Here is a 25562-nt window from a genome sequence, read left to right on the forward strand (position 1 = left end):
ATTCTTGGACATTATAAAAATGTTTACAAAACTATTATTGCTTTTAAAAAATAGGTTGTATATATCTATTTTACTTTTTAGAAAATGTAAACATGGAGATGGAAAGTATCTTTTCATATCATCGTAATACTAGTTTGAGAGTTTTCCAAATAATACTTGTATGTTTTTGATGTAGGTAAAATGGTTAGGTGAGACAATGCTAGTTGTCATGAAATTGGAGAAAGATTGAATAGAATATTTAAATCAACATATATTTTAGAGACCTTTGCAGAGCCTTCGTTGCAAGCCACTCAGATGAAACTGAAGAGAGCTCGCTTGGCAGATGATCTGAATGAGAAGATTGCGCAGAGGCCTGGCCCTATGGAACTGGTAGAAAAAAATATTCTGCCTGTAGATTCCAGTGTTAAAGAGGCAATTATAGGCAAGTAGAAGAGCTACAGCATATATCAAGTCTTAAGAGTAAAGTTCACCAGAAGAAAACATACAGTTTGCTAGTTCTTATTCTTTCAGCTTCTGATGCCTAAGTTGTGTCATCATTTAACTGAATATAGTTACCCAGTTTTTGTTCAAAGCCAAGTTAGAAATACGTAGACCATAATCATTCATCTGAAAGTATTTGTTTCTTAATAATATCATCTATATGGCTATCATTATATGAAAAATGCAGTAAAATACTTAACATACAATACGTTCAGACTGACCTGAAAAGTGGTCAGTTTCCAGCAGCTACCTAATTCTGCCACTAGTAAGCATCTAAATTTAATTTGTATAACTAAAAAGAATTGTTTTGCTTGTTTCTTTATAAACATTCTAGCAGTTGGACAAGAGAGTTACCCTCAAGCTTTGGATGACTATTCATTTGATGAAGACAGCAGTGATGCTTTATCACCAGATCAGCCAGCCAGCCAAGAATCCCAAGGTTCTGCTTCCCCTGGTGAGCCAAAAACAAGTGACTCACCATCACCAATAACACCAAATGCTACTACTTCAACACAGGTACAGTTCTAAAACACTGAAGTAAAATCTCCACAGTATATTTTTGGAACTGTAGAAATGGGGCACAGTTACACATGAAATTAATATCTTTGCTGTTGCAAAGAGTTGACTGGGACTCCACTTTCTGTTAAGAATTATGGACTGGAGTCCTTGCTTGGCTGTTGGCGGTGATGAAATTCCCATAGTACAGATTCACTGAAATTCATTATGGCCAGTAGAAAAACTGCTGCTTTCCAAGAAGTTGTTTAAAAGGCCACATCCACGGTTTGCTACGGCTGTTATTGATTACTTAATGTCTGTCTTCAAGCTTTCTGCTTTTCCTCCTATGAAATTTTTTTTTGGCAGAGAAAGACACAGATGAAAAGCTTCAGAGGAGGAAAAAGCAGCAGAGCTGTTATGTGTTGTCTGACAGTGATTTGTTAAACAATCAGGAAAGTCCACAAACGAGCCATGTTTTTATGCTTGTTGTTCTATTAAGCGTGCTTGTAGAAAATGCTTTTATTTATGTATTTAAAGTGCCAGAGGATTTATAGCAAAGCCAGGGCTCTGCACAGGGAAGCTACGCTGCAGTTTTTAAAATAACACAAACCGAAAGATAAGACAGAACTGAATATTGAGTTCTTAGTTTATAAAGTAATGTAAAATTAAACAGCTGTATATGAGATTAATGTTGCCTGTTCTCCCAAGACATTGTTGTCCAATTCTTTTAATGGCCATGGACAACTTGATACTGTCCTTTATTTACTTATTAATGCAGTAATTCAAAAATATTGCAAAGTTCATGCTCAAAAAACAATGCCAGACACAATGTAATGCACATCTGCTCTATTTCATTGTTCCCTAACATAAAAAATAAGACATTAATTGAGTTTCATATCAAATGAATACGGTTTGTGCTGAAGAAACTGAAAACAAACCACATGAAATTAGATTCCTAAGAAATAGATTCTAAATGGAGAGCTAAATAAAAATACTCAGAGCAATACATGCCAAAAGCTTTACAAGCAGGAAGCGTAAGATAGATACATGATTGCACCAACAAAACAACAGAGCACTTGAAGCTGACTGGAAGGGCACTTGAAAAGATCTTCAATCCTCTGCTTATGGATTTGATAATGCATTACAATCGCTTCTGTGTACAGACCTAAAATGCAAAGCTGCTCCTCTGCAGAATAAAACTGATGCTTACTTTATTGTTCCTTATGAAATAAAGAAAATGAGCCAGCATGTCTCTGCAGGTTCTGTCTTGGAAATTGATCCTTCATTCTTCTAATTTCCTCTGACAAATTTTACATCTTATTGCAATAGAAAGTACAAAGAATATTTTGAAAACAGTGAAGTGCAGCCAGCGTTCTTTTCAAAGCTTCCTCCTCCACACTTTTTCAAGCCTCAGAGAAAGCAACATAACTTTGGGAACCTTCAGCTCATGTTTACTGATGACCCAAAACTTGATTCGACCTGATGTATTTGCATCTGCTAAGGGTGAGGTGCTTTACAACAACAATTCTGATGGTGTTAAACAGTTATCATCGAAACAATTATCTTCAAAACAGCTGAATTTTGTTTGATGAGAAAGAATTGAATAACTATTTTCATAATATATTCACTGCAGCTTGTTGACCTGCTAAATGCTTATTTGCATTTACAAGAAAAGGTCCAGAAATAATATCATCTGTATCTGGAAGTAAAAGATCTGTTCATATGATGTAATCCTTACATTACTTTGTGAAGTAATCAAGTGAAGAAGCTGAGATCTGTTTACATTCTTAAACTAAGATTTAAAAGCGCAACAGGTAAATGACATACGTGGTTAATTGCCTCATTGGCACTTGCAGTAAAATTGGCAAGTCTGTAAAAAGTCTTTTATTTCATAGAGGTAAAGTCCTTTGTAGTTCAGGATAGTTAATGTAAGGAAGAAGTAAAACGCTATGGCAAGGTGATTATTTAACACCATGAGTTTCAAGCAGCAGAATTTAAGAGATCGTTTTCTGAAAGATACTGACTTTTCCATTTTAAACTGTTTTATTGTGTTCTCTTCATGCAGCTGTTCCTATAACGAGTCACTAAGCAGTTTGAATTCGTGTTACTGTCATGTACTGACATCCAAAAAGGATCAAAATGACAAATTATGAAAGATTATGTAATGAATAAGCTGAAATAGCAAATATTTTAAATTATTTTTAGTTGAGACTTTATAAAAAGGAAATTTAAGAACTACTGACAATCATTACATTAATCATCAATATTTTCCTGTTTACATTAGTGTGGTTTATGATAGATACTTTGACTAGAAGACCAACTGGGTGCTTTTTAAAATAACACTGCTATACCTTGAATAGTCTTTTTAAACTTGACATTAAATGTGATACAATATGATAAGTTACAGCATCCACACACCTTTCTTAAAGGATTAGTCCTTCTGAAGTCCCCTGCCATTTCTTATCCAAGACCAGCAAATAACAGGTACTGTGTAGATAATGGACGGAGCAAACACTTTTAGAGTTGGTTATAAGAACAGAGGTATTTATATCTTTATCCTGCTTCTCACACAAGACAGACATGTGCAGTGTTTCATTGACTAAGCATGGCATACTAAATCTTACCATTCACTAAAGCAGTATCAGAAGCTTTCCTGTGGATGGCTGTGCTACATGTTTCTTTTCACCCAGTAGCAATGAAACAGAGGTGCTTTTTTCCAAATACACTGCACTGTATGTGGAATTCTCTGAGGTTCAGTAACATACATTTTGAAATAATGTAAAATCAGATATCCCAGAGACTCCACCTTTAAGAAAGGGGGGGAAATATTCTCAGAAAATAAAAGGTCCTTACAGAGTAAAAATTGCCAGGAGTTTGGCTGATCAAGATCTTGGAAAGTATTACTTAGCTAAAAAAATGAAAAGGAGAAGAAGGATCAAAACCACTGTACAGTTTAAATAGCTTATGAGAGCTAGGTAGCCTATTTGCAGCTTTCAGCACAGAAAGAGTGGATGTTGAAGAGTTGAGCTCAATGAAATTTTGTTATGTTAGAAAACATTTTGGAATTTTCTGGCAGGAATCGTGGTGGCTGGAAAATACTAATTAAAAGAAAATCCTAAGTCTTTATGGTATTTGGTACATTTATAGATGAAGTAATACACACAGTGCTTGTAATAGCAAGGAAACAAACTCAGGAAAGTGCAGGCTACTGAATTATACCTACTCAGTAACATCATAGTGGTTGCACCTCCTTAGCAAATGCTACTGAAGATAATTTCTTCAAATTATGTGGCTGCATTAATACTGTGTGCTCATTCTGAAAAAAATAGGTTAATTTTCCTATGTTGATTCTTGACCTTCATGAAAGGTTTTTCTGAGAGCACTAATTCATGGGGTAAGATTTTCTTTGTGTCCACAAGATTCTGACTTCACACAGAAAACTGTGAAGGCTTCAACTCAGTAAATAACGGTGTTTTTTCTAAATATGGTGTTTTTCTGTAACTTCAGTCAGCTGCTTCAAGTATAGGTGTGGTGTATCCAGGGTCAAATTTTAAGGTGATATTTATGAATGTTGCTTCAAGCAGATCGGTATCCAACAGTGGTAAGCCTGAAAACGATTGGTAACAGTACATTCCATTCTTTCTTTAGCTATCTTTAACCTCTCCCTCCTTTTATTTAAAATCAGTAAAATCATATAATTAATAAAATCTCCACTTATTTCTATATAAAAAACCTTCAGGAACTTTTTGTATTCTTAAAATCTGTAACTGTGGTTGTAGAAGCCTTCATGTATGAAAGTTTGGTAGCAGTATCAAGGAAGGAACTTGACAGCTTTTCCTGTAGTCCTTACCTTAAAGACAAGATTTCTGTTTTTGTTGTTATAGTGCTAGGTACAAAGGTACTCCAGTGATAGCTGTCAGTTCTTGAAGAATTTTGCAATTATAAAGTTAAGAACTATGTAGGCTCCAGAAGTTATGCCTCCTATTTATTTCCATGGAAATTAGAAACAATATAAAGACCACAATATTTGATAGGGCAGATTTTCAGCTACACTGTTCTTCAATGTAGTCACCACTATTAGCTACACATTTTTGCCAGTGATGAACAAGAGCTGTTCATTTCACAGTGTGACAGCTGCACGTGGTCATCTGGAACATGGTGTGTCGTTCACTGCTGAAATGCACCACCCACTGCCTCACTGTGCTGACATCCACTGTTTGGTCTCCATCAGTATTCACATGTGTCAGTGAATGTCAGTGGGGGCCATTTTTTCCCAGTGGGCAAATTCAGTTCCACCCCTTTGCTCCATCCACACTTCCATGTCAGGAGCCATTCTGTCAGAGTGCCCCTCTGCTGCCATCTGTCATGCAGCAACAACACTGTCATAGGCCAACATTGTCATAATGCCAATAGGAGGCATTACTTTCGGAGCAGCCCTCTTATGTTAGGAGTAGTTTTGGTAAAATGTTCCTGACTTGAGTGGATCAGGTTACTTCTGAATGCCCTTCCAGCTACTTTTTTTCATGGATTTCTCAGAATGATAGGGTAGGAACTTCAAACCAGAAAAAAATGATACTTTTCTGTTTGTTTTTCATGTATGTTGAAGGAGAAAATACTTCTGTAAAGCAAGACACAGTGTGAGCATTATGTGTGCACTGCCCTTTCTGAGGGCTTCTTTTATGTTTTATAAATCCTTTATGGTTATCATTCTTTTTACTTGCCAAAAATGTCAACAGTACTAATTAAGTAAGGAATCATTGTTGTAAAAATATTTATTACATACTATTAAAAAATGATATTAAAATCAATTATTGCTTTGTCCTAGTGAGACTAGAAGTAAATCCTGTATGAGTAAAATGAGATTTTTGATACATTTAGATGCAGTAATTAAAATATGAACTGAGAAGTCAAGGTAAGAAATCAGTTTATTAATTGCTATATTTGAAGTGTGCCAAAATGTGTGTTTATAGCACACTTGTGTACATGGAAGAGTCCTATTTTTGTCATTTATTCTAAAACTGTTTTGTGAACTGTCTTAACTGCTTCACGTGTTTTTGATTATTCAGATGCTGTGGATGTTTTTAATGTTTCTCTTCTTCCTTATATTTTTTTAATACTAGTATCCACCTTTAACCTCTCCAGTTCCTGAATTCCTTAAAACTCCTCCCACAATCGAACACGTTACACGTTCTACTGCTACAGCCACCATGACCACAAGTACTGTGTCTGCAGCAAAGCCTGGGCCAACATTAGTAAAGGTAGATATCTGAAACAATGGCATCTGAAGACAGTTCTTAATCTGTTTTGTTTTTCAGTGGCTACATTCAATGCAGAAATATGTTAGTAATGTTACAGTATCCATAACTAATAAAAACTGCTTTGAGTGTTCAGAACATACTTTGCTGTTGATGGGAGGCTTTGGTACACTGAGATCAACTGTTAACACTTGTAAGGGCTGGCTGATTATTTCAAGAGGTTCTTACAGTGTAGTTGAATAAAGTATTGAAGCAGAGTGATGCCCTACATTGTTACTGAATTTTTAAAAAATACATAGAGAAGTAATATTAGATTTTTGCAATGTTGATTTTCTTTTTTCTACTGGAGAAATTAATCTTCTAATCTAGCTTTGTATGGGGAATAATTTAATAGTAACAGAGGCAAATGCATTCATAATTTACCTATAGCCAAACCAGTGAACATACAAATATATTTGTAGCTTGTTTATCATATGAGAATAAAGCACTCAAGTTACTGTATCCTTGTATTTGAAGATTGGAAAGGTGCACTCAGTTCTGTCTTCTACACTGCCTTATCCAGCAGCATGGAAGACTTTTACAAATACAGTGTGAGAAAGGTTTGTGTTGGAAAACGTCTGTCTTGTTTCAGCTCTATAGTGATTTCACTATGTAGACTTCTACCTATCTACGTGAAAATAATTCTCAGAGGATGACCTCTAATAGTCAATTTCTAGTATAAATTTGGCTATATCTAGTGAAACCTTGTACCAACTTACCTCACTGCAGGACCTTAATGACAAATTCAGATATTCCCCCAAAACAAGGTACTTGCGTAGTAATTGTGCATGGATCAACACAGGATTTCTGCTTTGATGCCTTCTGTGTGACTAGGTAACTGTCTTCAACTTGTCACTCAAAATAATTTCAAAGAGCTTGTAAAGGAAGTGCATTTTACCATATGTAAGATATTGCTGATAAAAGCGGTGCTGAAAGCTCCATTAGAGTAATCCTGGACTTGATAGGACAGTCTGTCTCTGATTTTAATCTAGACCTGTAAGTACTTCTGACCTGTGGGTGCTTACAGATGGTGTTTAAGTTATTATCTTTCACATTTATAAAGTGTAAGCAGCTTTGAGCTTCGCTCCTTCAGAAGAATGTCTCTTTATAATGACAGGTCATGACTAGCAGAATCCTTTAACTTCATTTATGCCATGTACTAAGAAAATATTCACAAACTATAATTTCTGATGGCCCCTTCTCATGCACAAGTATCAAATAGCTATCATATGTTATCTTTTCAAGGATGATGACCAGTCATTTTGAGTGGGATTGCAGGGACAATTGTATTCAGCAGCTCTCTTTGCAGTAAATACATTGCTGTGTACTTTATCTTTGTATCTTGCATAGCTACTCATAAATACAATGTCTCTTATAGTTGTTTCAATATTTTCCATGCATAATTAGCAAAGCCACCCAAAGAACCCAAATGATAAGCATCGGAGTAAGAAATGTAAGGAACCTAAACCAAGGGTGAAAAAATTGAAGTATCATCAGTATATTCCACCTGATCAGAAAGGAGAGAAGAACGAGCCACAGATGGACTCAAACTATGCTCGTTTGCTACAGCAGCAGCAACTGTTTTTGCAGCTGCAGATCCTGAGCCAACAGCAACAACACTACAACTACCAGACAATTCTGCCTGCACCACTGAAGTATGTGAAGCTTTCTTTGTGTTTTCTAAGTGTCTTTTAGAGGCATATAAGCATCAGTTGTAGGCTTCGTGCCTTAGAAGTAAACGCGTCTTTCAAATGTTAGAGACAGATGGAAACTGAGAAAACTTAAATGGCAACATGCATTAGTGGGTATTATTTAACCTCAACAAAGTGATGAGATAGTTCTCAAAATACTTCTGAAGTCTGAAAAGCTTATAACAAGTCCTATTTATTTTAGTTTGACATGGAAGTAGAATCTTCTACCTGTCAGTTACATTTTTTCCACCCAGAGACATAAATGAAACTCAAAACGTGTATGTGAAAGCAAGAAAGTTCTGTCACCATTTGCACTCAAATATGATTGCGGTAGGCAGCACAGAAGAGAAACTCACAGACAGCAGCTTTTACAAAGATGTGTGCTGTTCTGCTGTTTTTGTTGTCCTCTTACATCAGTTCAACTCCTGCCATTTTCAAGTAAAAGAGTCTTTTTAATTATGTAAAATGTGTATGTTTATAGCCTCATCTCTAGCGCTTATGTGAACTCTTCAGCACTTTTAACAATGAGAAGTGTACTTTGTTTTATAGATAGAAGCAGTCAGAAAAATAAGTCTTAAAGAGAGTTGCCAGCAGCCTTTAGCAGAAAGAGGAGCTGGCTGGCTGCAGTTTCATTCTCACCATCTAAGACCATCATTCTTTTCCTAGAAGTGCTTACATTGTAATGTGCCACAGTCACACAACCCTAAATTCAAGTGGCTTTCACCTGTTGTGGGTTTTTTTGGTTGTTTTTTTTTTTTTTTTTTTTTTTTGGTTGTTTTGTTTAGTTTTGTTTTGGGGGTGGGATTTTTTTTTTTTTTTTTTTTAATGAGCTTTCTCCAAGTTTTCTTTCCTCTGCAAATGAGGCTAGAAAAGTAAAAGAATACCATCTGTGGTTATATTTATAATTACCATGTATCCTAACATTTAGACTAGAGATGTTTCTGCCTGCTTACCCACGCTTCTTATGTTCTGTTTTCTGACATTTCAGAAATGTTTCTTCCTAAACCACTTGAACGAAATAGAGAGCTAATTTATGGTACCTAGTGTAAATGGTGGCATTTTAAAAATTTTTAACAATTATTTTGAGATCCTGAAGTGAGATTCTTCTTTATGGGAGTGCCACTGACTCAAAGCACGTCATCTTCAGAGTAAACTGCCTTCGCTTTGTTCCTTACTGGATGTGGACATTGGACTTGCATGTAGAGTTGATACACAGATTTTACCATTATGGGGCTTTTTTCTGACATCAAACAGGAAAGTAACTGACTGCTCTAGTTAATGATGAGTTAGTATAAACTATTTCTGCACTCTGCAATACCCTTACAGGATAATATGACAATAATAAAAAATGTGAAGCATAAATATGTAAGCTTAACGACACATAAAATATCAATATAGTATTCTCTGTATGTTTTCTTCTCTGTGGTGTTTTATTAAAAATATTTTATTTTAATGTCACATTACACATATACTTTTTAAAAATCACTCTTCATTAAGTTTACAGAATCACAGCTTCTTGACTGAAAAGAATGTAAAACATATGTATTGTATATTACATGGATTGTATATTTAGCACTCACATTATTGTCCTAATTTTTCTCATTTTTTGAAGGCCACTGAGTGACAAACAGAATAACAATGGGAACACGCCACTAAATGCTTTGAACAACAACACACCAACATCAGCTGCAAACTCAACGAGACAGAACAGTAGTGTTCCTAGCCGGAAACCAGGACCTCTGCCTTCAAGCTTGGATGACTTGAAGGTAACAAAGAGAGATTTTTCCATTCCTAAATATCAGGAGAGGTCATAAAATGCAAACAATTACTATCAAGAATAAGTCTAAATATTATTTACCAATGATAAGCATCTTTTTCTTTTTCTTTTAACTGTTTAGTATAGAGTAGTGAGGATTTAATACACAGCTCTTCTGGACTTAAAATATTTGTTTTGTCCTCATAAGCGTGTGTTATAACAGTGACATTTATTTCCCAAGGTATTAGAAGAGGACAAAGAATTTCAGCCATTGTACAAGTACACAGTTTGATACCTTTTATAAACTGTAAGGTGAACTTCATGTGAAATCTCCACCCTGACAGATTTTAACACTGGAACAGCAATTTCTTCACAATAATTTTAGTATTTAATTGAAGAGGTTTAGTTAGGGAATAAAAATTAAAACATGCCCTAATAATTACACATTCAGAGAGGTCAGTGCTCTGAAGTCTGCACAGACATAACACTGCTAAGAAGATTTTGTCATCAGAGTTCAGCACATCATCTGAAAACAAACACTAAATTTCATAAAAGCTACAAACTGTAGACTCTTTTTAAATTCTGATGTGAATGTATGTCATGTGATTCTTCCTTCAGAAGAACATTAACAGGAATTAATATTATCAAGGACATAATGAAAATGAATCTGAAGAGGCTTGTGGGGGTTTAGCTTAAGATATTTTTCAGTAGCAGTGACACAGAGGAACTAGACTCAAGCACAAGAGTGGGGACATCTAGTGGGCATTTGATATGTTTCTCTCTACCGAGGTGTTAGGTTTTTGATAGGTGAGTGTTTTTTGAACTTGAAAGAGGAAAAAGTGTATATTTATTTTTAGGTAAGAGGTTTTTTTTGTTGTTGTTTACTATCATACTTTACTTTATCACAGGTAGCAGAGCTTAAAATGGAGTTGAAGTTGAGGGGATTACCAGTGTCTGGCACAAAAACTGATCTTATTGAGCGTCTGAAACCCTACCAAGATCTTAATAATAATGGAGTCACTACTTGCAGCTCTGTTACAATCACTACTTCTACTGGAGCCACAGGTAACACAGGGGAAATGGCTGTGGCATTTCCTGTTACAACACTAAATAAAACTGTGGCTAATACAATATCCAGCTTTCCTCCAGAAAAAACAACTACTGGACCTGGCTGCAAAGCAGTAAATACTGAGAACGTTAGCTCTCCTTTGCCTATATCTCCCTCCCCTTCAGAACAATCTAATCTAAGCACAGATGATACTGGTATGGCAGATACTTTCACAGAAATGATGACCATGGTGTCACCATCCCAGTTCTTAAGTACTTCGCCACTAAGAACAAATACAAGTGATGATAATCAGAATTGTAGCAGTGGAAACATCTCAAGCATGGAGTTTGATGTAGCAGAAAAGGACCGCAAGCTTCAAGAAAAAGAAAAACAGATTGAAGAGCTCAAAAGGAAACTGGAACAAGAGCAGAAACTTGTGGAAGTACTGAAAATGCAACTTGAGGTTGAAAAAAGGGTACAACAGCAACAGTCTCAGACTTCTGGTAACTCAGCTGCTTTGGAACAGAAGCAATTCAGTGCTGCTGTCAAAGATGAAAATGTTCTTACTGATTGCTCAAGCACAAGTCAATCTGTATCTGTAGATAGTCATCCTTTAGGACAATCAGTGTACACCAGTGGACAGAATCCAGTTGCCAAAAAGGCAGTTATCATCAAGCAGGAGATACCTGTGGCCAAAGCTGACCCTCAGAATGCGATTTCTCAATTTTATGTTAATCCACAGAGGCAACCACAAACTGCGGTTGTTGCCCCACCTCAAGCTTTACTGACTACCCAAGGAACTGCACAGCTGCTCCTTCCACTATCTATCCAGGGACCGAATTCTACCACTTCAGTGCAGCTACCAGTTGGAAATATAAAGCTACAGGTATGGATGTTTTCATTTTTCACCATAAAAACACATGTCAATATTTGCTTAACTTAATATAGATTGATAAATATATTGCTTATAAGATTAACTGGTAAAAATCAGGCTTGTTTTTGCTTTACAGGAAAGATGAGAAACTCTTTAAGAGCCAACCTGTTTATAACTTTTAGGAATTGTTTTCTTTGTGATCTTGGAAACAGTTTTGACTTCCTGGACTCTTTCTTCTGAGCAGTAATTGTTTTACCATGTATTCCCTCTGTGCACAGTTGTTTTAGATATATAGTACCAAATAACAAATTCCACCTCTGTAGCTAAAACAAACAAACAAACAAACAAAAAAAAAATCTCAGCTTAAAACCCAGCATTTTACTTCAAGGTATACCTGCTTTAAAAATACATATTCAAACGTCATTGTGTTCTGGTGGCTTATTACATTTAAAAATATGAACACTGGGTTGCAGAGCTCAGGGGGAGTTATAAAAAGAAACCATGTTTACACAAATAATATTTCCAGACTGATTATAAAGTCATAGCACTGTGAATAAATGCAGAATAAAGTACAATAGGATATAAATGTAGAGCTACAAGAGAAATCTGATGAGGTTGAATATAGTCTTGATCTGTGATAGAATTAAACGTAGATTTCCCAGGGCACTGCTATTGCTTGCTAGCTGCATGAAATCACCTACCACTCTCATGGATACAAAGCCAGCAAAGCACTGTTTCAGTTCCAGTCTGTGCTTGATGTTATGGCGTATTATGGGTTTGGGCTTTGTTGCTAGTGTGTGTGCAGTCACACTTAGTAGCCCTTATGAGGACTACGAAGTTGTGATGGGGTTGAAGCCTACCATCTGCAGTGGTGGCTACCCACCCACACAGATCTTTGTCTGAATTGTTCTGGAATCCTGATAGAATTCTGTAAAAACATTAAGCAGCTTTTTCTGGTATTTCACTTCATTGATACTGCAGGAAGTTTTCTTAACTTCCACCTCAAACTATCTAACCTGGGGTTAGATGCAACTTGCCTTTAAAAACTACAGTAATATTCTTAAAACAGCTTTTTTTACATGCTAGAAATCTTGTCATGTTGCTTCATCAGTTTTGTCTTCAGGGTTACTAAAATCCATTTTTTTTCAGCTCTTATTGGTCATGCTCTCTTTATCTCCTGGTATTTTCATTACTCTTAACTGGGCCCTCTCCAGTTTGTGTTCATTGTTCTTAAACTGAGGTGCCAAAATAAACAGCACTGTACAGCTAGAGCCTACCAGTACCAGAGAGAATAAAATTATTCTTCCCTGTTCACGGCTCACATTGATACCTCTTGGAATACATGCTATAGCTTTTCTGTGTAACCTATGCAACAGATTTTTACATAATGTAATTTACTGTGAGATACAAATAATGTAAATATTTTATCTTCATCCTTTAGGGTCAATCACAAGCTGGAATACAGACCCCATCACAAATACCTGCTCCTATTCTTTCCTCTGGCCTGGTCCAGACAGCACCTAAGACGCATACTCCACAATCAAAACAAAACACCATCACGCAGCATGCACTTGGTCAGACCCAACAAATCAGAAAGGTTTGTGGATAGCAGTAAGCATTAATAGATGCACTATCATGTATTCTAATTCTAGGCAGCACTTTTACAAACTTTTGTGTGTCATATGTGTCACATACAAGTTCTTAACATCTCCGTACATCTTTGTATGGGATAACATGGGCTAGTAACTCATTCTCATTCCAACATTTTAGTCCATGCAGGGCTACTTACTCAGCTGCAAATAAATACGGAAGGCTAAATACTTTTTTTTTTTTTTTTTTGTCTTAATGGTACTCTTATAACACACTCCATTCTTTCTCATGCCTCGCACAAGTGGCATAGCAGCTATTCCAATCAATTTCTCCTGTTTGCCACCGTCTCAAAATGGAAGATTCTTGTAGGCATTTCTTCAGAGAAAGCTTTTACCTATGACTGCAGATATTCATGCATTTCTGGGAGTTCCTTTCAGTGCTCCCACTGTCCTTGATTCATCCTTACTGATGAAGAAAGCTACAGACTCAAGATACTAGGGACAGCAGTTGCAAAGATTCAAAACCACACCACACCTCGGATAATTCTCTTACTGAGGAATGCAAGGAATGGTGCAGAGAGATCCTTCTCTTTCTCTGTATGCAAAACTGTCAGTTCTGAAATTTCTCATTCCAAAACAGATGTGCATCAGCACTGGATGCACAACCCAGTCATGTTCACTTGGTGACTGATAACAGCACTAACCACTCATAAGAAATGGCTTTCTCCTCCTTTGAGCCTTATCCAGAAACTAAGAGATTAGTTTTGCTTCTTTACCAGTGCTGTGTTCTCTAAGGTTCCAGTCACTTAGGAAAACAAGGTTTTCCAGTTTGCCCCACGGAAAGGATAATCTAGAAACAATTAACATTTCAAAATGAGAGGATAATTTTGATAAGTTAGGTAATTGCCAATCTATCTCTAGACTGCTCACTAGAGTAAAGGGGAACACGACTAAATGAGCATCATCACTCTCCAAACTTCCTGTTCAAGCTGTTTAACTTCATGGGCATTAAGGTTATCCTACTGAAGCCAAAACTGTTGGGATTTGCTACGGGTCTAATCTTATCTTGTTAATTGGATAGCTCCCATACAGAAATTTTCTAGTCATCCTTAGGCATGTACTCATGCCAGAAGTTTGCAGTTTGCTTCCTTATTTGCCAAGGACTTCCCAGAAACAATGGCAGGAGATAATCTTCACTCTACATGTGGCTGCCCTGGAGTTGAGCAGCCTGCTCTTATCCCAGCTGGTTTTCTCGCACATCTATTGCCATCTTTTACATAAGAAAACTGCCAGTGCAATTACATTTCTTTTTTTTAACATCAAAATGTAAAACACTAATGCAGTACAATAGATAAGAACAGCCTTCATGCATTCAGCATTAGTTCTACCTGTCTTCTGTTTCATTCATGAGCCTTAGATATCTCAGCAGGCATATTGAGCCATTACAGCTAGTGAACTGTCAGTAATGCTGATAATTAATTTAACGCTCTTTAGTGAAGTTAGCCTTCCTAATAATGATCATCTCCACTAATAGTTGTTTTCCAGAACTAGTTTCTCTCAAATCCTTCCAGCCTTTCTCAGGGAGCTCAGATTTTATATGCAAACTAGCTGATGATTGCATCTGCTTTCTGCTACACACTTGAGGTGTCTCTTTGCATACCAGCTCCCAAGTGGTCCTTGTTCTTCAATTCACTCATTAACAAGGAAATATCTCCACAGCTGTTCAGCTTAGCTGTAGACAGCTGAAAAATACAGCAGTTTTCACACAGATGATCCATATAGCTAACAAACAGTTTTAATCCCTCTCACAGCAGATGTCTTTTGGTGTTAAAACTCTACTCCACAAAGCTTATCCTAGCTTTATCTCCATCTCTTACCTAAGATTTTCTCTCACTTTTGTCATTAAGGTATCTGTGTGATACTGAATTAAAAAGAGCAGCCTTGTGCACTCAGACTGCCTCATGCAAAAGGGCTGTGAGGAAGGCTGAGGTTGTCCAGTTTGGAGTAGAGGAGGCTGAGAGGTGAACCTCATTGGTCTCCGCAACTTCCTGAGGAAGGGAAGCATGGAGAGAAGCACTGCTCTCCTCTCCCTGTGAACCAGTGATAGAACATGAGGGAACAGCACAGAGCAGCACCTGGGAAGGTTCAGACTGGACATAAGGAAAAATGTCCAGGCCGTGAGTGTTGTCATACACTGAGACAGGTTTCCTAGAGAGAGAGGTGGTTGATGCCCCATCCTGTCAGTGTTCTAGAGGCTTTTGGGTAATGCCAGAAATTAGCTCATTTCATTGGCTGCCCACTTGGTAGGGAAATTACACGTACTGTATTAAATTGTTCTATACTCCTGAATGTATCTCAGAAAAAATAAATTATACAGTATCATGCTTCTTGGAGAGTTGCAAGGAAATGTTTTATTTATCTGGAGTGAATGAAAGCATGTTCCCACACAGAGTTTCTTTCCAAGTGTATTAGCTCTGGCTTTACAAATTAATCCACTGGAGTGACAAACAGGTACAAGTAACATTCCCTTAACAGGAAATTTAAGCAAGTACTTTAAAAAAAAAAGTTTTAAACTTTTTTTAATATCATTTACCCAGTTGGAGTAACTTAAAAACTGAAATATTAAGACTGATATCTTAAACCTTTACAGGTTTTTCCACCTACCACATCAACTACAGTGTTTTCATATCAGACTGCGCCAGTTACAACACCTTCACAATCTTTTATTAATAAAACATCAAACTCTAACATTCATAGTGGTAATAATCAGACTCCGTCTGTGCAGAATGGACCTGCTCCTCCTAATAAGGTAAGAGTAGCCCAACAGTACTCCATAAAGTTCTGTTTTATTTTATTGTTCTTAAATAACAGGTGGCTATATTGCAGTTCACTCAAGGAAGAATGTTTTGTAGATTTTAATAGTGCATACGTGTATATTTGTGTGAGAAAAGCTTGATTTTATTCCTCTGATTATACTGTAAATGTAGGTTGGTATGACAGAACAGGATGATCTGTGGACCTTGATACATTTCAATTTCATTAAAATGTATTGTTTAGTCATTATTTTGTTATTTCACACAGCCTGGCTCCCCATCTCAAGGCCAGTCTTATATTGTTCAGCAGTCCCTCTTCAACAACACAGTATCCAAGACAAAAGACCCCCCCCGTTACGAAGAGGCCATAAAACAGACCCGCAATATTCAGACGTCTCACCGTGAGGTAGTTATTTTTACTTGTGTAGTCCTTGAAAAACATTCTTCATTTTTTAGAATAATGACTTATAAAAGTCATTGCTTAGTGTAGTTTTTTCTTTGTTAAGATTTTCTAATGTACTCCATTAATATTTCCTAACTGCAGGACTCCTCTTCTTCCTTTTGATAAAATTAACAGACATGTAACTAAGCTTTAGATTCACCAGCTGGTGAAACATACCGTTGGGATAACGCTGCTGTTACTGCTTAACAGTAACCGTTATTGTTTCAGACTGAAAGAAAGCATGTTGATGCTTTCCAAAGTGAGGAAATTTGAGGAAAATGTCTGCAAGCATTTATATGCATATAGGCAAACATACATATACTTGAGCACACATTTTCCTTGAAAGGAGGCTCTGCTTGGTGAGCTTGGTGAATAATCCAGCAGACTGTATTGTTGATTTATCGCATATCCTTCATACTGAAAGGAAACTGTAAACATATCTAATGAGCACTTCTAACTTCATGTGTATTAGAACAATCCCAGAAGAGACAACTCTGACTTAGCACTGACTGCTGTGTTTGTGGTGGCAAGCACTCAGAAGCGCGGGTATCTAACTGCATTTCTTACGTGCTTGGCATGTCTAAGACATCCTCACAATGAAGGCACAGGCGACATCAGACATACTAGAATGCCATGCCCCCTGGAAAAGCAGGTGTGGTAATCTTAAATAGCACTTTGATGCTTGCCTTCAGGCAGTTAAATCCCACCCTCACTCTCGAAAACACTCTTTTTGTGTAAACATAGAAACTTTGTTGTAAAATAACCTCCCCACATCTTCCTCTGACTTCTCCATGAGTTTCCCTCATCTCACTGGTTAAAATGTATCATTAATGTGCAACTAATGGTAAAAAACAATGAAGATATGTTGAACATATCAGGCATTCTGTATATAGGATTTACTTGTTGCTTTTTTCCTTCAGTAATTGTTAAAGAGAGCCAAAGCTCTAAATTGTTTGGGCCTTCTCAAGTTCCATAACATTAACGTGGTAATTGAAATAAGCTTGATAAGCGACCACATCACGACCAGCTAGTAGAGCATCTCCTCACTGGCCCTTTTTCACATCCCACATTTCTTGAAGACAAACTGCTTTCACTCTCCAGAGTATAACCAGTGTTTTAAAACATAGCTTTAGTTCTGAGACCTTCAAACAAGTCTCTACTTTGCCTAAGCTTGAGAGTGTCTGTGGGGCTTTGTTTATCTTCTGCTTAAGGTTCAGACATTCAGGAGATGAGTGTTTAAAACAGGTAAACGTAGAGTTAATTAACACTTTCTCTCCACTCTTAAAAAAAAAACCATGAATCTACAACTAGTAAATACATATATATATATATATATATATATACATCTTGTGTGGCGACTATTCACAAGTTCTTTCTGAAAGAAAGCAGGGGGTACAGCCTCTTAGTCCAGCTGCTCTTCCAAGTATTTTCCTGCTGCAGAGGTATAGCTATTCTCCTTATCCCCACTTTTCTGCATCTCTTCTAGGTAGCCTCCATGAAATCTGTCTTTCTTTTCATATGCTTTTTCCCAATCCTTTGGACTCAAACCAATGGGATAGATTATAGATGTCTCTCCAAACCCAATTTTCTAGATAGACAATTTCATTTGAAGAATTTTAGTCCTGATCATAGGTTAGTACCTTGGTACTGTTCAGAGAAGCAAGGATCTCAGCTTAGTAACGTAATACTACATGAAAAAGAATAACGCTTTTCTCACATATTACAGATTTCCAGCACACACAGTCAGCAGATGGATGATCTTTTTGATATTCTCATCAAGAGTGGAGGTAAGCCAAGAAAAGTTTATGTGATGTAGAGAATTAAAGCTGGTAATAAAAACAATATTATAATCAAAGAATTGAAAGAATTCTTCCAAGGACAGAATATATCTAATCTGCATGAAGCTGTATTTCCTTTTACTGTTACTGTCACTAATTTGCATGGTCCTTTTGACAGAAGAGTAATTTTAAATTTTAGAATCAGTTATAAAATTGTCCTAATGGCATTAATTGATCTCACAGACTAATTTGTTAAGGGCAACATGGGAGTAAGCAGGGATGAACTGAAAATTGATTCAGGTACTCTTTCCTCAGAGAGGGAATACGGAGATTCCATAATTATTCTAGTTTATCAGGAGAGTTATATATAAAAAAAACTATTTATAAAACTATATATGTAAAACTATAAAAACTAAATATATATAAAGCTATAAATTATAAATTGTGAAGGAGGTAAAGCTGAGATCTAGAAAACTGTTCATTTTGATAAAATTAATCTTATCAGCTGGAGTATTATTGAAAGCAGAACTCTGGAACTTAACATATTTTGTTGTTCACAGAGTATCTGACATACTTAGTCTGATGTATGTCTTACTCCGTTGAAGTTCACTGTAGGCACATCTTCAGAGTAAGTGGGCAAAAGATGAGTAGTTGTAAGCCTGAAGAAATGTCACTGTCTTTTCTGAACTCCATTTTTTGTTTTGTTTTGTTTCGTTTTTATTGTTATTATTACAGAGATTTCCCTTCCAATAAAGGAAGAACCGTCTCCCATTTCTAAAATGAGACCAGTAACAGCCAACATCACTACGATGCCAGTAAATACAGTGATATCCCGCCCACCACCACAGATCCAAATGGCCCCTCCTCCTGTGTCCTTAGAACCAACAACCAGCTTGTCTATAAGTCTGGAAAACCAACTTGAAGCCCTCTTGGATGGAACTTTACCTTCAGGTAATGAGATTCCTCAATTGGCAAGCGGTAATGAGGACAGAGAGTCATTTTCCTTAATTGAAGACCTCCAGAATGATCTGCTTAATCACTCCAGCATTTTAGATCACTCTCATTCACCCATGGAAACATCTGACCCGCAGTTTACCACTAATAGTTCTTGTCTATCTCTTGACCTTCCTGACACAAATTTAGACAATATGGAATGGCTAGACATTACAATGCCCAGCTCCTCATCTGGACTCACTCCTCTCAGTTCAACTGCCCCCAGCGTATTTTCCACTGACTTTCTAGATACACAAGACCTACAGTTGCACTGGGATTAAGCTGTAGCCAATAAGAAAATGACCTGGAAATCTCTTTCTACTGTAGAGATCCTATTACACTATTCTGATTGCAGTTAAAATAAATTACAATAGAAATGTTTGTAAGAACAAATGCTTGAAGGTAATTCCTTATTGACGTTCAGGTTTACAACAGTGAATTACTCCATGCTCCTACCATTAATGCAGATCAGGGCTCTCTGAAAGCTGTATTTCACAAGTCAAGAAAGAATGATTGTACTTACTGTTTCAAAGCACGACAAGGGAAATGCATCACAAATATATAAGAAAGAAGTTACATCTCTGATTTTGTAATGCTTAAATGAACAACACAGTGTGGCTCATCTTAGAGAAGAAAACATAGGAGAGATTTCAACTGCCTATATTTATACAGCGAGCAAATGTTGCTTGAGGGAGGTTGAGAGATCACTGCACTTCATTGTTCCTGTGGATAGCCTGAGCCAGGTTCAAATTGAATTGTGAGGGCAAAGGCAAGTAGAAACACTGGCTGGTTCAGTGAAGTTTCATAAATCTAGACTCTTAATTTGTTCAAGTCGTTTTTATATTTCGGTTTTGTGGCTTTTAAAACTCTTCCCCATTCTTTAATCATGAGGGAAGAATTTAACTGCATCCAAAGGGATATTAAGCGTAACTGCAAGAAATCCACTGTAGGTAGGCCAAGTAATATTGAGAACACTGAATTTTCTATTACAATGCTCTGGATTTAATAGCTAGGTTTTAATGTGTATATCAGTTATTTGTATACTCTTTTAAACTTTGTATAGATTATTTTTGTGAACAGAGGGGAACAGTGCTCTGAAGAAATTACCATAATGAAAATAATAATTTGTCATTGAGGATATTTTTAATTCATTGAATACAGTATCTCAGCATCTTGGAACATCTTGAGGAAGCAGAAAAGTTTAAATGATGCTTTTACACTCTATGATCCTGCAAACATCTATGCAGGAACAGTCCCCGTGCCCCTAGTAAAAGGTGTTTGTAGGATCAAGCTGAGTTGCAGGCGACAATACTGACAGGACAACGATCATTTCCTAAAAAATACTTTTATCTCTTGAAGAGCTCTGTCTACCACTACACAACATCAGGGAATCTAAACAGGCTCAGTAAGAATCCTAAATAACACACACAGAAAACTATAAAAGGCAAATGATCAGGATATACTGTTTTGTGGTGAGAAGGTGTATTTCGTACGTACAGATAACAACAGAATTAAACTCTTACTGCAGAATACAGCACATGAAAATTGTTAAAGCCATGAGTTGTTGTTTCTCAGAGTCTGTGAAGTCAGGAAAAGCAAACAAAAAAATGCTATAGCATTAAGTAAAATACTTGGAAATTCTACAGTAGTGTTTCTCATGATAGCTGTTAAATGTTGTTATGGATGAGGCAGGCTGATAAACAGAATTGGAATTTTTCCATATTAGTGTGTTTCTAAATTAAGACAAAAGGAAGCAGTCCCTTCTTTCTTGAGCAGAGAAAAGGTGATATGTTTTCTAGTCTGAAAACTGATTTTATTTCAGAACTCTTTCCTCCACCAACCTTCAAAAACAAAATCTGTTGGAACTGAATTAAAAATGGTATGAAGCTTAAGTAGCAAAACAAAAAGTACCTATTAACCACTTAGCAACCTGAATCACGTTTAAAAAAATAAAAGAAATAATCATGTTAATATCAAACCATATATTCTTGTCATAAAATGTTGTAGAATTATCTGTAAATTCCATGTCTTCAGATATCAAATGCAGAATTACATTGACTTCAGGTGAAATACTGGATTATATTATTGATTTGGGGTTTAAACTGGCATCATATCAGCTATCAGCACTTTAGATTATCTATTTTCAGTAGTTTTACAGGCCAGGGTTTACTTAATCTGAAACCAAGAACAGAAGAACAATCTATCAATATTTTCACAACAGAAACTGAAAGACATAATTCTTTATTCTTTCTTGCTGTGCCTGCTGTACTTGAGTACAACGTCATGTGTGGACTGTCTGCCTTAAATTTTGATCCTCTACGACTCTTTTAAATAACATTGAGTACATTCAGTTTTTGCATTCCTTTCAATCATATTATCTTGGGAGCTGATACTCTGAGATACAAAGTGCCCTCAGCTGTTACTGGAACAAGAATTAAAGACTCTTGGTCTGATAGGAACAACATCGAATGGAAATTATGTAGTCCTACAGTACCGTAAGTATAGTATGTGGTACATCACACATTGTACCACATACATGTGGTTACAATTACCCCTTCTTGACCCTGCCTTCTGATTAAATAAAGAGGCAAGTAAATTAATTGTTAGAGAATAAATTAATCTAGAATGATTGTACTGTCATTTTTGATATGCATGTATATATGCTTAAAACTGGCAAAATCATCTTGCTACAAAACTATCCTCATTGGCAGTGTAGAATGTTAATTACTCCATAGGAATCTATGTGCAGAAATAAACCCAAACAGCTGAGATGTGTTGTTAGCAGTACAGTATAGCTTTCTGCTCTAACAGTCTATTTGGGGGGAGAAAAAAAAAAAAAAAAAAAAAAAAAGTTAAGGGATCATTTTAGCTTTCAAAGTACAGATATTCTGGTGTGGGGGATGTGTGATTACTTCTTTTGTACATTTGAGGGTTATATGTATTAAAACCTTATATATGATGGTTTGCTACAGCCATTGTTCTGAAATGTGATATATTTGCCACAGTTATATACACAGGTTATGGCAGAAATAGATTTTGCTTAGATTTGTGCGTGTGCATGTTTTGCATTATAATTTTTCTTACACAGATACAACACATCTTAGAAATTTAATCATGACTGTGCAGTTTGACTGTACAGAACTGAATATTTCTCATTAGGAGAACAGTTGCAGAGGAAAGCACTGGCACTAAATTTGCCATATTATGGCTGCAATATGCTAACAGAACACATCCTATTAAATCTGCTGTTACTAAATTCTTACAAAGCAATTAAGAATACCATTTTATCAGTGTGAAATTCAAAAGTTGGTGTTTACAATTCTAAACATGGAAGGAGCTCAGGTGTGTCTTACAGGACTGGTATTAATCAAGAAGAGTCACATCTTGCATGTAGTACAGAAATGCTATTTGTTAATGCACTTTTAGTGCCATGCAGCATTATTTAAGACAAGTAAGTTTACAGGCAAAATTTTATGCAAGGTTACAAACAGTTGGCAAATCGTTGTCATAAACTTAACAGTTATATCAGTTTATTCAATTGTTCTTTACAGAAATGTAGCTTCTAATCCAGTAATGAGAGCCTTGCAAAGCCAGCCCATTAAAAAGCTGAGGCCATGTTAGAAGCAATCACTGTTTAATACTGAAATTTCTTTTCAAGGCATCTCTAAATTGACCAACAGGAATATCTTCAAGGAAGCAAATGATCAAACCAGAGGTTTCAATATTAAACTTCTCTATTACATAATCTCAAATGTTCTGATGCCTGAAAAGTGTAGGCACCATAGTTGGAAACCAAGCACAAGCTGCTGAACTGCTCTCAAAGCAGAGAAAATGCAGTCAAAGAATACAATTAACTGGAAGGGCATTATGTAATGAAAACAAAATAAAGCTCACTGATGTATACAGTTATTTTGATGGCATCTTCAGCGTATTATAAATTTAAAGCAAATTCTATTAAAACTGGAAAAAATATTCTTCCACTTATATCTATTAAATGTTTTGTTAAATCTTTTTCTATTGTGGCCTATTAAATTGCTTTCTGATGATTTCTAGGCCATAATAGAGGTTTTCTTTTGAGAGAGATGTGGAATTGAGTTGCACATAGTATATATGTGGCCAATAAAGAGCATCCATTAAAAACTGAACCTGAAATAATCTCAAGTATTCCTTCTATTGTGATGAATAAAATGCAAAAGACACACCTATGTCATTCTGTAGTGTCTGAATATATAGACTTCTAGGTTAAAAGTACATAAATGCATATGTCGAATTCTAGCCAAAAAAAAAAAAAAAAAAGCTATTCACGCTACGAGAATGAAATCTCAATGAAATGCAGGGAATGGTTAACAACTATACAATCACACTATTTTTATAAAAAGTACAGCTCAGATATTCAAAAATAGCCTAAAATAAATTATAGTAATATAAAAATTTAAATAGGAACCAAAGCATTGCCATTTATATTGCCAAAGAAGGCACTTTGTATTTTGAAGCATAGGAAAGTAAATCCCCCAAATATTACCAATACTTTTTTTTAAATTAAGGATGTAGATATTTTCAAAGCAGATTTTGATGTTTGAGAGTACAGATTTGTTTTTGTTGTTTGAGAAATTTGTATTAAGTAATAGCACAGGCTTTTTTCCAGATAGAACTTTTTCCAGAGTACTGCTTGCAGTAGAAATGACGCTAACCCTAGTAGGTGTTTCTCTTCTTATTTTCATAGTCATAATTATGTCTTAGCATCTCATTTTGTGAAAAGAAGAAGATAGATACCTCTTCCTAGGACCCTCTTCATTTAAGCACTACTTTACTAAATGCAAATTATGGCAATCAGGGCGTCAGTTTATGTTTTGCCTTTCTATAAGAAACCATGATGCCTTTGTATTTGTTGTTTGCACCCCTAAAATCAATTCCATGTGTTTGAATGCCATATGTTTTGCACATTGTACTGTATATATGTAAGGCATACTGTATTTTTATATGTGTAGTACATTTATCAGATATTTTGTACATAGTGGCAATATTGTAGCTACTGAGGAAATGTTTGATATTTCAGCATTTTTGCTAAGTGTCTCAAATAAAAAAAAAAGGAAAACCATTGTCTGGTTTTGCTTATTAAAAATGAAAAATGCATTTAATAACAAACTAAAATTCTGGATCGTATGAGTCAGAAATATTTGGGCAACATTTGCAAGTGCTTTTCCTACAAAAGGGAACAAGAATGATACAAGGACTTAGAGACAAACTCCAAAAGAATTGTGGTTTTTCTTCAGAATCAGAGAGAACATCTTTAATAATGAAGAACTCTCAAACTCCCAGTGTTTAGGTCTATTGGGTTTTGTTAGTTTAATTCCTTTGCTTTTACTCTTGTTTCAAGAAAACGTAGGCTAAGAACCCTGACATAGATACTCTGATGTGTAGAGACACTGGTCAGAACAAAAGCATGATGTAGCATTTTCCTTTACCTTCAGAAAGATACTTCTGTCATGAAAAGAAAAGCCAAAGGTATTGCAAGAGTTCTAATCTGTGTAATAAACAACTGTAAACAATTACCTTTTCTATAGCTCATGAACCCTACAGACCTTACTTTATAAAGTAATCTTTTTTTCATTATGTGCAGCTGCTAAGGTTCACCATACCCCAAAACTCATCTGCCTCCTGGTTCATTAAAAAACAAGCAAGTTCAGAGAACAAATCTATCCTATTCGTTCATGATTTTCCTAAGTTCTTTGAGGTTTTCAAGATGTGCTGGATTGTTGGAATTCATATTCGCATTTTGTATTCTGCTCAGCTTGTTTTGGAGCAAACACCTACATGCATTTCTTCAGGAGAAAGAACTGTGAGCTGTTCAGTATGCACAAGATTCTTTCTGTCATGAAGCTGCTTCATTTAAGCATTTAATATGATACTTTCTCATACGGAGGCAATCTCCATACTTGATCACCAACCCTTTCCTCATTAGAGTCTGTGCAATGCTGATGACCTCAAAATTTGGGAAAGTATTACAAAACCAAATTGTTATTTAGGTACCCATAAAACTGAACGGTATGCCTAGTAAATTTCCTAAAATACCTTTTCTATATGAACTTAATCCATTCTAAAAGTCTGTAGGCTATACGTGCTCTAAACTTACCTTCAGATACCACACTTCAAACACAAACAGTGGAAAACCAGCACAGCACTTTTTCACTATGCATTTGTGCATTACAGAATTTATAGTCAGAGTGTATCACTGATAAATCTCTCGTTGGGTCCCAACTTGCAATTCTGTGTTTTAATAATTTTACTAAGACCTACAAAATAAACATA

The 25562-nt window shown here is 36.0% G+C and overlaps 1 protein-coding gene across 12 annotated transcripts in view; it reads left to right on the forward strand.

Annotated features, from left to right (window-relative positions):
* Positions 1 to 24351, forward strand: part of MKL2 (MKL1/myocardin like 2) — a 64091-nt gene extending 39740 nt beyond the window's left edge. For 6 of the 12 annotated variants that reach the window (XM_046900901.1, XM_015294270.4, XM_004945069.5 and 3 more), the window contains 11 exons: positions 260 to 421; positions 815 to 996; positions 6096 to 6233; positions 7677 to 7924; positions 9573 to 9726; positions 10625 to 11650; positions 13080 to 13235; positions 15878 to 16036; positions 16309 to 16446; positions 18209 to 18269; positions 18996 to 24351. In XM_046900901.1, coding sequence (XP_046756857.1) covers positions 260 to 421; positions 815 to 996; positions 6096 to 6233; positions 7677 to 7924; positions 9573 to 9726; positions 10625 to 11650; positions 13080 to 13235; positions 15878 to 16036; positions 16309 to 16446; positions 18209 to 18269; positions 18996 to 19534 — 2963 coding nt within the window. In that variant the 3' untranslated portion in view covers positions 19535 to 24351. Of the gene's footprint in view, positions 1 to 259; positions 422 to 814; positions 997 to 6095; positions 6234 to 7676; positions 7925 to 8948; positions 9370 to 9572; positions 9727 to 10624; positions 11651 to 13079; positions 13236 to 15877; positions 16037 to 16308; positions 16447 to 18208; positions 18270 to 18995 lie in introns of those variants that run through there. The other 6 variants (XM_040647642.2, XM_004945072.5, XM_040647644.2 and 3 more) reach the window with 5 other exon arrangements.
* Positions 24352 to 25562: the final 1211 nt, after the last annotated feature.

The sequence above is a fragment of the Gallus gallus genome, chromosome 14 (genome assembly GCF_016699485.2).
Source record: "Gallus gallus isolate bGalGal1 chromosome 14, bGalGal1.mat.broiler.GRCg7b, whole genome shotgun sequence".
NCBI lineage: Eukaryota > Metazoa > Chordata > Aves > Galliformes > Phasianidae > Gallus > Gallus gallus.